We start from the raw sequence: 15,646 nt of genomic DNA, 5'->3' as shown, positions 1-15,646 counted from the left end.
ACATGTAAGGCGTTTCGCGGTGTTTAAATGCTGAATTTTTTCTACCCCTTCTTTAGCCAGAATTATAGGTTGTCCCCCATTTTCTTCTTATTTTAATTTTGACATTTATTCTTTTGATTGCTCTTTATTTGTTTTGAATTCTATTTTTGATTAATTTTGGTTTTCAATTTCATCCTTTAACATTTTGTTCTACTTAATATTTATATCAAATTTGATCCTCATTCTTTTATTATTATTTTTTAATTTAATCCCGTATTATTTGATTTAATTTAATTTTTATATCAAGTTTTGCCTTTATTCTTGTAATTTTTTAATTTTTGTTTTGGTTTCTTTTTTGAAATTGGTTCTCTCTTTTTTTTTTAAAAAAAAAATTCATCTTTTAATATTTGATTTGTTTAAAATTGAGTTTCATTAATTATTTCGGTGTGATGATCCTAGTCTCATAACTTGAGTCACGAGTATGAGATTTTAACTTGGATTAATATCGGTTTTTTATGTCTTTTTTTTGCAGCAATTTTATTTTTTGACTTCATAATTTAACATCAGTTTTATTGAAAATTAAGTTTCTTAATTTTTTTTTTGTTTTTCTTTTTATGATAACAACCTAATCTCATAGTCTAGGTCACACATTTATCATATTAGCTTGAATTGGCTTAGAGCTTTTACATCTTTATTATTATTATTATTATGTAAAATTTGTTCCTAATTAATTTTTTTTAAATTAATTTTCTTTTTTGATTTTAAGCCTTCGACATTTGATGGTTGAAGATTGAGCTTTGTTATTTTTTTCGATGCGGTCATCCTTGTCTCATGACCTGGATCACAGGTATAAGATGTTAGCTTAAGTTGACATCAGTCTTTATTTTTAATCTTTTTTACATTTATTTTCTTTCTCAATTTTAACATTAATTCGACTTTGAATTTATTTATTTCTTTTTCTATATGTATTTTATGAGAATGTCTTGGCTTCATCATAAATTTTTCATTTAATTCAGATTGGGTCAGAGCTCTTTTTTTTTTTTTTTTCAATTTCTTTTCATCTTCATCTTTTAGTAGTATAGTCCGTCCGAGGCATGCATATATATATATATATATATATATATATATATATATATATATATATATATATACACTTTAAAATAAACTAACAACATTTTACCATTGTTTTTTAAAGTTATATAAAAAAAATAATCTCGGTACACGCCAAAAGGGATGCCATGGATCTATCTAGTTGATAACAAAAATGAATTGGATGTAATTAGTAACAAAAATATATTTTCTTGGTGACATTATATAGGAATGTATAAAGCGACAATCATAAGACACAGAGAGAGAGAGAGTAGCTACATGCTAAGAATATTATGTGAATATATAGGATCGTAACTCATCGAATTCTCCAAAATAGACAACACAAAACCAAAAATGGCTAACACAGCCTCCAAATTTAACAAAAATGTCCTGTAATTGACAGTTACAAATAAATGGCTAACAAATCCTCCCAACGGATAGGCGTGACAGTCGCCCTCCTCCCCCCACCATTTTCCTGTCCTCTCTCCTCTCACCCATTAAAGCCTTCTCAATCAAATCCAGCTTGACCTGGTGAGGTTGGTGTCTTATTGAAAATACTTGGAGAAGAGCATTTCCATAACTTTTCAGAGGCGCCCCCTGCCCCTGTCCCGCACTGCTCCCATTTGGTGGTAGAGCGACAGTTTTCTTCTGTCGCTGCTGCCTCAATATCGTTTTGCCCACTTGCCGTGCCTGGACTCCCTCGCCTGACATTTATAGAATGAAGAACTGTCATGAGCCTAAGGCTCAGAAGGTGAATATTTTATCGTCGTCGTCGTCTTCATTGCCATCATTGAACTCCTCAGATTCTGAAGATCTGGAGCGCATGCCATTGGCACCACTTATATTGAAAAACAAGAAACGATTGTCCAAGCAACTCTCAATGTGCGAGACTCGACGTGACAGAGCGTGGGAGAGACGCCGCCGCCAAATACTAATGCAAGAGAGGAGAAGGAGCGGGCTGCTAGAATCTGATGACTTGACAGATGAAGACTTGCATGAGCTCAAAGGGTGTATAGAGCTTGGATTTGGATTTAAAGAGGAAGAGGGACATCAATTGACCAATACATTGCCAGCATTGGATCTCTATTTTGCAGTTAACCGGCAACTCTCGCCAAGTCCGGTGTCCACGCCGCAAAGTGGCGACTTATCTTCTTCATCATCTTCAGCAATGGGCACGCGTTCATCTTCATTTGGGAGCCCCATGAGTGATCCAGACTGGAAAATATGCAGCCCAGGTGAAGTTTCCATATCCTGATCAGCATGACTGGTTGCATTTCGTCACTTTTGATTATCATTATTAGAAAAAATCAAACTTACGAATTAACCAGCCATTTCAAATTTAATTTCATATACTTCGGAAAAGAAGAAGAAGAAAGATTATCTGTATTCAAGTACAGAATTATACGAAGCTGGACATTTATGATTATCTGCATGCAGGTGATGATCCAAAGCAGGTTAAGACCAAGTTAAGGCACTGGGCACAAGCTGTAGCTTGTTCAGTCATGCAGTCTTATTGATCAAAGTGCGGGATAGATTGTACAGAGCTAGAGAGAAAAAAAAGTTCAGAAAGAGAAAGGAGAGGGAGGGTTGGCTTAAATTTTCACTAGGTATTGATAGAATTTACTACCAATATAGAGGCCAACAAACATGGGGTGGCATTAATTATGGGTTCTTTTACAAGGCCAATGGAGTAGTTGTTCATTGGATTCTTGATTACTTGGTTAGAGATTGACGCAATATTTCTGTTTTATTTCTTCTTCTTTTTTATCAAAGTTTCCATGAGGCATGCAGATTTCTTTATTTGCTGTTGGAAACAGAGCCTGCAGAAACTGTAATTTGGCCTCTTTTTTTATATGGAAATTCAAATTGAAGGATTGTGCATGCATGGATGATATGCATGTGTTCATCATGGCTTGCCATGCATAAGAGTTTGAAGCTAAGGATAATTAATTGTATTTCTTTGAAGAAAATATATATGGATATTTACGAGAGGTTTTATACTGTTAGAAGCATTGATAAAGAAATATATCTAAATATTTTATGTGTAATTTTTTTAGTTTAAAAATATATTAAAATAATATTTTTTTTAATTTTTAAAATTTAATTTTGATATCATCATATTCTCAAAATGATTTAAAAATATAAAAAATAATTAATTTAAAACTAATTTTTTTATATAAAAAAATCAATAATATAATTGTACTACAATGCCAAACAGTGCTTTAATTGCAACCTAGATACCTTAAACATAGTCTCTGTAAAAAAATATGTGTTTGATATTGTGGTATATAGTGTTTTTAAAAGTGTTTTTTTATTTAAAAATACAACAAAAAAATTCTTTTTTATATTTAATTTTTATAACAAAACGTCAAAATCATTGAAAAACACTAAAAATACACTAATTTGATACTTTTTTAAATGAAATACACTTTTAAAACATAATCAGAAACATAAATTATCATACTTCCAAACATTCACTAATTCCAAACACCCTTGTAACTAACCTTAGTATCCTAGACTCAACTTTGTTACCACCTAATTAGTTGCTCGAGTCTTGACTTGGGCTGAATTTTATAACTACAACTAAAACACCACAAAAAAAACTCATTTTAGTTAAAGAGATTCCATTAAAGAAAAAAACAATGAAAATATTTTCTAACATCCTAGTTTGGTTAAAATTGCATCTGTCTATTAAATTTTGAAAAATTACAATTTATATTTTTTATCACAAAAAATTTCAAATTTGACAAAATAATTAATTACCCTTTAAATTGAAAAATCAACCATACAATACATCTGATTTTCTCTCCACAAGTGATGGTTTTTATCTCTTTCACATATAATTTTCTTTTTTTCTAAACACAAATCATCAAATCAAATAAAAAATCTTTTAAGGATGTGAAGTTATTGGGTCAATATTTAATCTTTGCAAGCTACATAAACCATTTTTTTTTTCAAAAACCAGAATGATGCACTGCATACTCTATCATTCTATTCAAATCTTGAATAGGAGATGCTTGACCTAATAATTTCATGGGATTTGATAAAAAAAAAAAATCTTTTTTTTATGTTTTTATTTTGTTTAAATGGATTGTGAAGATTTTTTTGACATTATTGCATATAATCCTGAGGTTGGAACACGGGTATGTTTCAATTTGAAAAAGAAACCATGACATGCTCAAATAGGTTTTGAAGATTTCTTCAACTCAATGTCTGGATTCTGGAATCATGGTTTTAGCATATGGGTATGCTTCTCGGTTAGTTGCTTTAGCTATGGTTATGAAACCATCAAACTCAGTCAAGTCCAGTGAGTCAACATGGTAATCTGTTGACCTAATCACCGGACATTGGTCGAGTTTCAAAGCAAATCTTCATGGGAGCTGACGAAGTGTGGCTCAGCTAACTTGGTGGGTGAACTCGGGAATTTATACCGTGAAGATATCGAAATCTTAATCTTAATATTCACTTCTACAATTTCAAAGTCCTGCTAATTTAAGAACCAAGGATTTAGCTGTGTTTTCACCTCTTGGATTGCTGTATTCAAATGAGTAGCTCTTACCTTTGAGTCATAAAAAACAGCTTCGTTAAATCTTAACTTGAAGCGTACTATAAAAAAAAAATCTATGGAAGAATATCCGCTCACTATACAAATTTATTTATAAAAAAACAGGAGCTTCATCAATTCCATCCATTACAACACAGAAGAAAAGGATGGCACAGGTACAAGATAAAATCTTGTAGATGTCTTTAAAATTGCTTTTGCTTTAGCTACAAAGGTTGGCATGCACACTCCGGTTTCTGGATTTTGTTGTTCCTTCCATATCCTCCCAGTAACTCTGAGCTTCAGTTCCTTCCTATCCATGCCAGCGCAGAAAAGTGCCGCATGGCAGAGAAATCAAAGGCATTGCAGAAAATTTGCAACATCCTTTAACGACCAATCATCAAAGGCATTGCCTTTTCTCGCAACAACTTGCCATATTATTTGAATTACATCACCTTCCCTTGATGGATATTGGAACTCAGAAATTTTCTACCTCTTTCAACATCTTCCACATTCTAGTCCATTCATCATTCTTAATACTACTGATGAGATTTACGAGGAACTTTTCTCTAACAACATTTGATGTGCGAACAGATATACAGAATTGAGAGTAATCAATGACATCCTCATAAGGGAACTCAATGTCATCACTGATGATGACCGGAACACAGTGGCTAGCAATGGCATCAATGAGGCGATTTGATGAGGGCGTGTCACTTGCTATGTCAAGGCAAAATTTAGAGGAGTGCATTCCTCGAGAAGTTTTGCTCGCTCAATCCTTTTGTACACTCCGAAACTGAAAACGAGCTTCTTTTTCATCTTTTAGAAGATAAAATAATTCTTGCCTGAATATCAGAAACCCAAAATTGAAGAATCAACGTTTAGATAATGTAAAGCCAACAAAAAAAGAGGCATAGAATAACAGTTGAATTAATAAATATGAAGTTTTTAGTGTAAAACATTCAGCAAGTCATGTATGTCACATGACATTATGAAGACCAATTAAGAGATTATGTCGGAAAAAAATCATGAGATGGTATGGTGGTTTTTGAGTTTATGAACACAACCCACCTTAACAACAGGCCACAATACTTACCAAAATTGAAATTCCATACATGAGCATATGGCTAGTCCATTACACCTGTGAATATAGACATCAATTCCATGCAAGTCACAAAGCCAAAAGTTAAAGTTTTGAATAATATAAGAAAAATCATAGAAGACAATCATAGTTCAAGCTTAGAGTGAACAAATAGTACCGTCACTCTTTTTATAAATTATTCAATCAATCCAAAAATTAATTTAATTGCCATCTATACTTGCCCCAGTTTCACCTTTTGATTCCATCGATAGCTGTTCTCTTGATCCCATAATCAAACAAATGATAGAAATAATTGTTTCGTCTCGGCAGGGGGAGTTCGGTGAAAAGATGAGTGAAAGTCCTGTTCATAAAATCTTAATGGCTCTCATTTGGAACTTTGGAAGCTTCTCAACTGTCCAGAAGTTGACATTTGAAGAGAGCTTACTTATCAGCTCCACTTGACCATCAACTGGAAGTTCTTTGAACCAGTCAGAAGCCTTTTTATAGTGCTATTGTTCATTGTCAGCATTTGAAGCCACATGATACGCAGTAATATATGTTTTCTGGTGCATCTCAGGAGGACATAATATACACTGCATCAAGAAAGTGTTTATTAGGCCTAAACAATAAACATAATTAACGTGATCACGATCTTTGCAACAATATCTGCATCCTTGTATAGGAATTCAGACATTCTGATATTTTTCTGTGGATTGTGAGTGTGAGAAACACTGCTTGAGTCCATAGTGAAAACACTCCCAGTCCACAGTATTTAAGACTGCCAAAGAAGCATCAGTGCTCACTACACAAGGATCTCCTCCATTAACAGTGCTCACTACACAAGGATCTCCTCCATTAAAGCATGTCCAGCTCATCCAAAGCAATCCTGTCCCAAATAACATAAAAAGGATGTTGTTTGGAGGAAATCTCTCTCTATCCTTTGCAAGACGTGGACTGACCTGCAATGTAACAAAGTGATTGGTCCATAGATTATTCTGGTGGCAACGTGATTCATTTTCCTTCAGGCGTAGCCAGTTACACAACATATTGGGTAAAACTTGAGCATATAACCCTGAAAAATAAAAAAATAATAATCATAACATGCAATAAATGACCAAAGCTTGGTCAACCTTTTTCATGACTTGAAAAAAAAAAAACAAAAACTTGGGTAGAAATCTTATACAGGTAAACCAAAAGAAGCACCTAAAATCAAACACATCACACCAAACAGAAAATGGCACAGAGGAGCAAGTTAAAGAGCCAACCTCCCAAATCACAAACCAAGGCACTAACCAATAGCAACAACGTGGAAAGCCAACACAAAACCAAAAACATAGAAGCAGTGCATGGGAAAAAAGAAAGAGAACCTTCTCTCAGGCCTTTTGACAAACACCTAAGGTGCAAGCATGAAACAACACAATGCTCAAGAAACCTTGGATGTACAACAAAACAAAGAACCATCTTCGGACGTAAAAAGCAAAAAAGAAGAAGCAATAACAGAAAGAAAATCAGCAGAGGGCAACCAGACACAGGAGAACCACACAAAGCACCTAAAAGAAAGAGAACCTGTAAGAAAAACTAACACCAGCTAGAAGCAGCAGAGGCAAAAAAACAGGTTCAAGCAGAATAACCATAGCAAATGAGAGAACCAGGGAAAAAAAGCAATCATAACAGAAGAGAGATGATGCAATGCAAAATATGGGAGATAATCCAAAAAAAAAAAAATCTTTTATACCCCAAACTCTCTCGGCACTCAGATACACCACTGACAATAAAAAAAAATAAGGAAAAAAAAGCCAACCACACAAAACCCATAGAAGTGAAAGTTCCAAAGCCCCACAAAATAGAAAACCAACCAGAAGGGTTCTAGTTACTTATCTAGCTGCATCCAGACGAAATCGCAACAGCACCCATGGCCAAAGAAGCAACAACAACCGGAGAGACCTGCAAGAGCAACAAACAATGTCAGAATCCACTAACCCAACCACAACTCCCAAATGCACAAGAGATAACAACTAAAAAAAGGATAAAAAAAATAGAATCAAACTGACAACGCAGGAGACCCATAAAGTACCAGAAACATGAGAAGAAATAGAATCAAACCTCTCACGAGATCAAGGGAAATTTTGCGCGAGAAACACTGCTTGAGTCCAGTAAAATCACTCACAGTGCACGGTGAATCTTTCATTTTAAAAAAAAAAATTTAACTTAATATGTTTAGGTGTTATTAATATATTTTTAGTAGAAAAAAAAATTAAAGATGTAATGTTTAATATAAAAACATTTTAGTTATCAAATAAGAAGTAATAGTAAGATTATAAATAATTAAATAATTTTTATTGATTTTTTATATATAATACTAAATATTAGTGTGTATATAAAATTTATAATATAAAATATAATTTTTTAAAGCATGATAGACAAGTGTAATTTTGATTTAAGGTAATTTTCCCAAATATTTTATAGTTTAAGTATTTGTTTTTTATACGAATAAAAACGGAGAGGTAAACTGTGAACCCTGCTTGGAGTCTTTCACTTCTCCGTTCTTTTCCCTCTGCAAGCAAAGCATAAACTCCAGAATCATCTGCTTGTTGTCCTTGCGGTGCACAACAGTACACTTTTAAGGTTATTAAAACAAGTTATCTGAGAAATTTACTATGGCTTCTGATGCTTCTGATGCACTTGCAGGTCACGTATCCCTCCCCCCTACTCTTTTATTTTATTTTTTATTTTTTTTGTAGTGTAAACACAAGTTGCTATAGAGACGCAAACTTTTATGCAAAGTTTGATTTCGGAGAGTTTAGCGATATCTTTTATAAGGGTTCTCTTTTTGTCTCGATGCAAGTTCGTGAATTTGTTTGTCTTCGATTGTGAGTGACTGCAGTGAGGCAGAAAGTTCAGCAATTTCTTACTGCTGCTTGTATTGGAAATCTTGATCTTCTTAAGAGTAAGTTCTTTTCTTTTCTTTCCATTCTTTGGGCTTAAATTGACTTTTGGTGGAGAAGGTTCCTATGCATTTGTATTTTTGTTATTTGGGATCTTTTTTGTGTGTAAATGTTTAATTTTGATGGCTGGTGTTTGGTTAAACAGATATAGCAGCACAGCTTGATGAAGGGAAGGGAATGTCAAAAACTGTGGCAGAAATCAAGGATGCTAATAAACGAGGGGCACTTCATTTTGCGGCAAGAGAAGCACAGACTGAGGTTTGCAAGTATTTGATTGAGGAATTGAAGCTTGATGTTGATACCAAAGATGAAGATGGTATATATTTTTTTTTATCCAAATTGTTCCTCCTCACGGTGTTGAGAATACTCCTTCCTTATTGTTCGTGAGAATCCCTTAATCTTATTTAATTGAGCAACCAGGGCACTGTTTTGCTTGAGATAAATGAAGCTGGACTGGTAGGCATTAGGGAGACCAGCTTTTGATTTGACTGGCCATGTAATTGAGTAATATGAGGATTCATATGTTTTTTTTTAGATATCAACTTTGCAGGGACAAGTTTTTGAATATCCTGTTGCTAGGAGAAAATTTATAAAAATTCTTACCAATCCTGATCCTAGTCTATTAGTTTCGTATGGGTATCACTGTTGGTGGATGTTCGTTTAGATAGTGGAACATAGTGAGCTGGCAGCTTGGCTGTTTGACTGGGTGCTTAGTGAATTTAATTCTCTTGGTTGTATTGTTTATTGTTTATGTATATTCAGAAGTATTACATGAACTCATTTTCAAAGCTCTACAAGTTTTACCATTTTCATCATTGGACACAGTAATGCTATGAAAGGAATTAGGTCTTGAAAAGTGCTGTTAGATTAACTTCTCTGTGATTGGACACCTAAAAGAAACTGAAGAGAAGAAGAGCACCATATGTATCAGGGACACTGAAAAAATGTATGACAATAAATTGGGGCATGGACAAAAAGTTGAAATCTTTCTCCTTTCATCTGCTCATTTGAAAACTAAAGTGAAACCATGTTCCTATGATTTACATTTATGCTTGCATCTCTTTACAGGTTTTTTTTTCAAAAATTTAGATGGCATGCATTTGTCAGTTGCAGTTACCAGTATCTTGCTGTTATAGATCATCTCAAGGAACTTGTTACCATATGCAGGTGAGACTCCTCTTGTTCATGCTGCCCGGCAAGGACATACTGCCACTGCTAAATACCTTCTCGACCAGGGTGCCAATCCTGCAATACCAAGTGATTTAGGGGCCACAGCATTGCACCATTCTGCAGGAATAGGTATGTTTGGGGTTTAATGGGGCAAGTCTTCTGCTTTTGCGTGGTTATGTTGCCTGCATGATCTTTCTAATGATATGCACTTTCATGCTTAATGCAGAAATATCAATTTTATTCCTATATACATTCCATCTGCCGCTTCTATTGAGATTTTTGCTTCAGTGTTTTGCATGCTTGTTTGCAGGAAATACTGAGTTGATGGAGTATTTGCTTTCTAAGGGTGCTGAGGTTGAATCACAAAGTGATGCTGGCACTCCTCTACTCTGGGCTGCTGGGCATGGTCAGCTGGATGCTTTGAAAGTGTTGCTGGAGCACCATGCAAATGTAAACCCTCCCCTCCCTCCCTATTAATTTTATTTACTATCATATTAATGAATGACAAATTTTAAGAGCAAATCAGAGAGAGCGAGTTACAGCCATGAATTTTGTGTAGTGAATGAAGCCATTTGAAATTTGGCAGATGTGACAATCCAAATTGAACATGCATAATCATGTCTGCCTAAATTGACACTAGACAATCTAAATTGAACATGTATAATTGTGTCAAAAAGTGAGCCCACTACTAGTATCGAAGTTTTTGGGTAACAATTATCACATCCTTTTTCTTTGGGTAGTTATTCATGTAAAGATTATTCCAACAGGTTATTTGCTATGTTCCAGCACTTCTACAAATTTATTTGAATATTTTTTTTATTCAGGACAAGCTTTTATGTTTCTCTTGATTGTTTTTCTATGGTGTTATTTATATTTTTTGACATTCTTTTGCAGCCTAATGCTGCAACTGAAGATGATGTAACTCCACTGCTATCAGCTGTAGCAGCTGGTTCATTAGCATGCCTAGAGTTGTTGGTTCAGGTATCTCCGTCCTCTAATTATGTTTTGTAAATTTTTCATCTTCTCTGGGGTGCCTTTATATGCAACATATTAGACCACTTGTTTTCCCCAGCATTTGAAAATACCTAACCTCAAAAAAAAAAAAAAAAAAAAAAAAAAAAAAAAAACACTAGTTTTTTCTTAACTAAACAATTTTGCACGTTAACAGCAAAGATTTTTAAAATGAGTTAATTTCATATGTAGACATCTTTAATACCTTTTGATGGTGGTGATTATTTTTCCTTCATGAGTGAAATCATGAAAAAAAAATTTGTACGTTTAAAATCCATATTTTTTTTTAACTATAATGGAAAACAACAATGGTGCAAACAACAACAAGTGGTGTGGCTTGCAGAGGTGTTTCATTCAAATGAATCATAATTACAGGGGGCAAAGTGAATATGGCTCCAGCCAAGTAGTGTTTCTATTTCCGTTAAATCACTTACTACTTTGCATATGGTTGTTAAATTTCTTGAATTTAGTGACTGTGTCACTGGTTTTACTAGCAATTTACACAGTGAACCGGATATTTCCATAAACCAAAGCTTGGGAATTTCGTTCTGGAGATCATGTCTTTTGGTGCTGAAGCATCTTTAATCTTATTTTTTATGCTTGTGCATATCACTTTGTGCCATTTTATAGCTCCGACTTCTGTGTTATCTTGTGTGCAGGCTGGTGCTGATGTGAATGTTACTGCTGGTGGAGCAACACCACTGCACATTGCTGCTGATTTAGGAAGCCCAGAAATTTTGAACCGTTTATTAGAAGCTGGAGCTGATTCTAATGTCACTGATGAGGTGAGGCTGTTACTGCATTCAGTTATTTGAGGGAGTACTGCTTTCTTTACAGTGTTATCTCTAGTTTGTCTCTATGATTTTACAAGTTGGGGTTCTCTCTTTGATGTATATTATTATTTATTTTGATTTTCAATACTTTCTTATGGTTGAGTTTGGGGCAGAAATGGAGCAGTGCCAGATTGCCTCCATAAATTCAGCGTTTCTCCTATTCCCTTGGATTTCTATCATATCAATCAATGACTAATTTTTTTTTTCCATAGAAATTTCCTAAGATCTTAATGTTGCTATTTCATGGTAAATGTTATTCATGTGAAAAAAAAAATGTATATGGTGGTCACTTTCATGTAATTATTGTTCACCTTTATTTTTACTGTGAATGGTCATGAATTTTCTTTGCTTCCCAGGATGGTCAGAAACCAATACAGGTTGCTGCTGCAAGAGGCAACCGTGAAGCTGTTGAGATCCTCTTCCCCTTAACAACAAAAGTTCAGAGCGTTCGTGAGTGGACTGTTGATGGAATTCTTGTACACATGCTGTCTGAAGCTAATAAAGAGGTATTAAGATCCTTAAAGATTTGTTATGAACTTTATGAGACTTAAGGTCTCCGACTTTTGCTAAACCACAAATACATGTGCTCCATCTGCTGTCACTATCTAACAACTACTAATTTACATTTTTCTGTGTCACAATGAGGGGGTCAAAGTTTTTGAGTACATCCATACTCGCATGAGGATTCGTGGTACTATTTATGAATGAACTCTTGATCTGTTGTACATCCGTACACATTTTCTATTGCCAGCAAAACGAGATTATAAAAGGGAGATTTTTTGCTAAAAAGGGAGAAATAACAAGTGGATAACAGGCTAACTTGACCGGATATTGTTATTCTACTCGCAGCTAATTTCATTTTACCCTTGGTAGTTTCTGTTATTAATTCCCTTTTTTGGATTGGAAATTCTTCGCAGGAAGAAACTAGGATAGTGAAGGAAATTGATGCTTCTGAGAACATGGATATGCCTAAAAGAGATCTCCCTGAGGTACTACTTATGCTATAATTTAATTTTCTTGCCGGTTATGTGCTGCTTTTGTTCTGATTTTCATGTCAGGATGCTTTATTGAGTTAATCCTTGACAATGGATCTTTTTTCCTTGCTCTAGTACCACTGACAAGCTTACAATTACCAGTTACATGTAACTCCCTCTCATTTGGTCCAATCATGTTAAAATTCAGTGTTGTTTCACCTGTATAATTTGCAGTCATCCATAAAAGATATTTCTAATGATGAACAGTCGGTTAATTTGTGTGAAATTGTTTTTATTTTTTGCTCGCTGGTTGAAACACTTCAGTTGTGCTCATGGCTTTGACTGTTCTACTGTAATGAGAGTTCTTCTCATTCCAATCGAGAAATCATGCTAATTGCAAAACTTTTTGCAGCTTCCTTGCAGTGCTATTTAAGATTTATGTACTTGTTATGTATGGGTCTAAAACCAAGTGAGTTGGATCAGAACTGAGTTGACCTTATTAACTCCAAAGGTCCAACCCAATATTGACCCTGAATTTCAGATTGATTTGGCTCTCTGTTCTCCTTATTCTCTAATATTTAGCATTTTCATAAACCATCTGCGTAAAGGGATTTATATCTTGCAACCTCCCAGTCTGTTCATTGCATTTATGCTGCATCAATTAGCAAAGGGAGAATACATTCAAATTATAGATACATATAATTTGTATACGTCAAATTCCAACCTGATCATTTCACTGAGCCTGTCAATAAGTTATAGGGTTGGGTTTGCCAGGCAACTTGAAGCCTTATCCCAAGAACCAAACTCAACTAAATTCAAATTCAGAATCATACTGGTATAACATGAATCAGTTCAATCTATCCCAAAGTTGGTTGGTTTCCTTACCTGAATTGAACAGCTTTATGCTAGCATTAATGATGTTTTTTAGGGGCTTATTGCAGTTCACTTGGACATTTACCTTGCTGCATGGCTTGTCTTTTGTGTCAGGTCAAAGTAATTCCACAAGTCAAGCAATTTGGCTGAAAATACGTTTCAGTATATTTTTCACAATAATAAATGTTCCAACTTGTTCAGGTTTCACCTGAAGCAAAGGAGAGAGCTACTGAAGCAAAATTAAGAGGAGATGATGCTTTCAGAAGAAAGGAATATCTTACTGCAGTGAATGATTATACACAAGTATGCCTTTGAGATTTAGAGTTTTTATTTTGTCACTTTTCTTGTTCTCTTACTAGAACATTTGGTCCTTATGCGTGATTTGCCTTTTCAAGTAACATGTAGCATTTGAAAACTAGCTTTCTAATGACTTCTTTTCTGTCACTAGATATTTTGAATTTTTCCCAAAACTCATTTCATACAGTGGATCTTTTGACACCTATACGAGTGTCTTAATTTGTATTCAATAGGTGTTAAAATCTTAATTTGCATTTCCCTGTAATATGGAAAGTAGTTACAATTGTTTGTAGGAATGAGATATGTGTGAAGATGGGAAGTTTAATGGAGCAAATTCATATTTGAAGGAGTTAAGCTTAGATTGAAGTGTTAGAAGATCCAGAAATACACAAGAACATGTTTCTTTCTAGGTGTTTGCTGTTACTTTTTGATACCTTATCCTTGAAATTGAAGAATTCCTAGGTGTTAACTAACCATCATTATTTGATAGCTTGCTGGATATTAATTGAATAAGAGGTTGATGTGCATTTGCAGGCAATTGATTTGGATCCCACTAATGCTACCGTGCTTTCGAATAGAAGCCTGAGCTGGATGCGCTTGGGGCAACCTGACCAAGCATTAGCTGATGCAAGGGCCTGTAAAGAGCTAAAACCGGATTGGTCAAAAGCTTGGTATCGGGAAGGCTCAGCTCTCCGCTTGTTGCAGGCATGCCTTCTTTTCCTTTTGTTCCATGGGTGTTACGGTGATTTACTTTGTCTAGCATTTCTTGATTGTCTTTTACTTGCAGAGGTTTGAAGAAGCCGCAAATTCCTTTTACGAGGGTGTGAGGCTTGACCCTGGAAATAAGGAGCTTGTGAAATCCTTTAGGTATGTGATAAAGAGCTTCATTACAAATCATTGCTTCTCTGACTCTTTAAACTTTGTATTCTTTCCATTCAAGTCAAGATATTAGTGTATCAACTTATGGAATCTGAATCCTTAACTGAGAAAATTAACTCGGGAACTTACAGAGATGCAAATTACTTGGCAAAAACTGCATTAGGAAGGGAAAAAAACTGTTTGAAAACCAATTAAAATTTCAGCTCCTTCGTGTGATCAGTGAGGGATGGAGGGATGAATTTGTATGATGAACATAGAATACAAGCACTTCTGGTTGTGAATCAAATGGTGTCTCTACAGTATATTTTTTACTATTTGGGATTTGATAATTGTTTGTACTTATCTGGTTAAATTTATTCGTAACCATGCAACTTGCCTCTTCATTCAGGGAAGCAGTTGATGCTGGGAGAAAGTTTCATGGTACAGACCAGGGAAAATCATAATGTGTGCCCATAGCAAATACATTAGTACTGTGAAGGACTGGAAAAGTAGTTGATGAAAGCTTTGCTGGAATTTCTCTTGCCTGAATATTCTGCAAGAAGCTGCAAAATCAAATTAGTTGTATTACTGTGGAGGAGGAAGCCAAACGAAAAGTAAAGAAAGAGTAGAAATGGTATCCCCAGACAAACTGATACTAGGGGCATAAATTTCTTATGTTGAATTCTTTCCGGTTTTGTTATGAATCCATGCGATTTTGGTGGGGTTTTTCTTTGTAGTTGTACGAGTTTTTTCTAGCTGAAATTCAACACTATCAGAATTTCTTTTACCCTTTCTTTTGCAGACAATCTTCTTCTCCTTGATTTTTCTCCAGGAAAAAAAAATTCTCTTTCCCGATATTATGTAGCTGACGACAAAGAATAAAAAAGTGCCACCTTGATGCTTGGTTTTTTCCGGTGCTCCGGAGTAACTATTTTTTAAAGTGATTTTATGAGTCTGGGATTTGATTATTTTTTTTAAGTGAGTTTGGAGAGTAA

General features: G+C 34.6%; 2 protein-coding genes and 1 long non-coding RNA gene across 9 annotated transcripts; 2 read left to right on the top strand and 1 right to left on the bottom strand.

The window, feature by feature from the left end:
• The first annotated feature begins 1,559 nt into the window (after window positions 1–1,559).
• LOC18098985 (uncharacterized) lies at window positions 1,560–2,953 on the top strand. Its single transcript, XM_006382748.3, has 2 exons — window positions 1,560–2,303; window positions 2,506–2,953. The coding sequence occupies exons 1-2, from the start codon at window positions 1,787–1,789 to the stop codon at window positions 2,583–2,585; spliced, it is 597 nt and encodes a 198-aa protein (XP_006382810.1). The 5' UTR covers window positions 1,560–1,786; the 3' UTR covers window positions 2,586–2,953.
• Window positions 2,954–4,692: 1,739 nt separating this feature from the next.
• On the bottom strand, window positions 4,693–8,024 carry LOC18098983 (uncharacterized). 7 transcript variants are annotated; one of them, XR_008059222.1, is made up of 4 exons: window positions 7,794–7,937; window positions 5,944–7,634; window positions 5,681–5,750; window positions 4,693–5,454 (listed from the first exon to the last, which is right to left on the bottom strand). It is a non-coding gene; the product is annotated as an uncharacterized LOC18098983 (long non-coding RNA). The 7 variants fall into 7 exon arrangements; XR_008059224.1 differs by having other exon boundaries at window positions 4,693–6,762; window positions 6,956–7,634; window positions 7,794–7,938; XR_008059223.1 differs by having other exon boundaries at window positions 5,681–7,634.
• Window positions 8,025–8,179: 155 nt separating this feature from the next.
• Window positions 8,180–15,438, top strand: LOC18098982 (uncharacterized). Its single transcript, XM_024600774.2, has 13 exons — window positions 8,180–8,378; window positions 8,575–8,637; window positions 8,781–8,951; window positions 9,803–9,934; window positions 10,116–10,255; window positions 10,700–10,786; window positions 11,476–11,601; window positions 12,006–12,155; window positions 12,567–12,638; window positions 13,698–13,799; window positions 14,328–14,498; window positions 14,581–14,660; window positions 15,061–15,438. Exons 1-13 carry the CDS (start codon window positions 8,348–8,350, stop codon window positions 15,113–15,115), a joined length of 1,380 nt encoding a protein of 459 aa, XP_024456542.1. The 5' UTR covers window positions 8,180–8,347; the 3' UTR covers window positions 15,116–15,438.
• The last annotated feature ends 208 nt before the right edge of the window (window positions 15,439–15,646 follow it).

The sequence above is a fragment of the Populus trichocarpa genome, chromosome 5 (genome assembly GCF_000002775.5).
Source record: "Populus trichocarpa isolate Nisqually-1 chromosome 5, P.trichocarpa_v4.1, whole genome shotgun sequence".
NCBI lineage: Eukaryota > Viridiplantae > Streptophyta > Magnoliopsida > Malpighiales > Salicaceae > Populus > Populus trichocarpa.
This window is presented reverse-complemented; position numbering and strand designations above follow the sequence as displayed.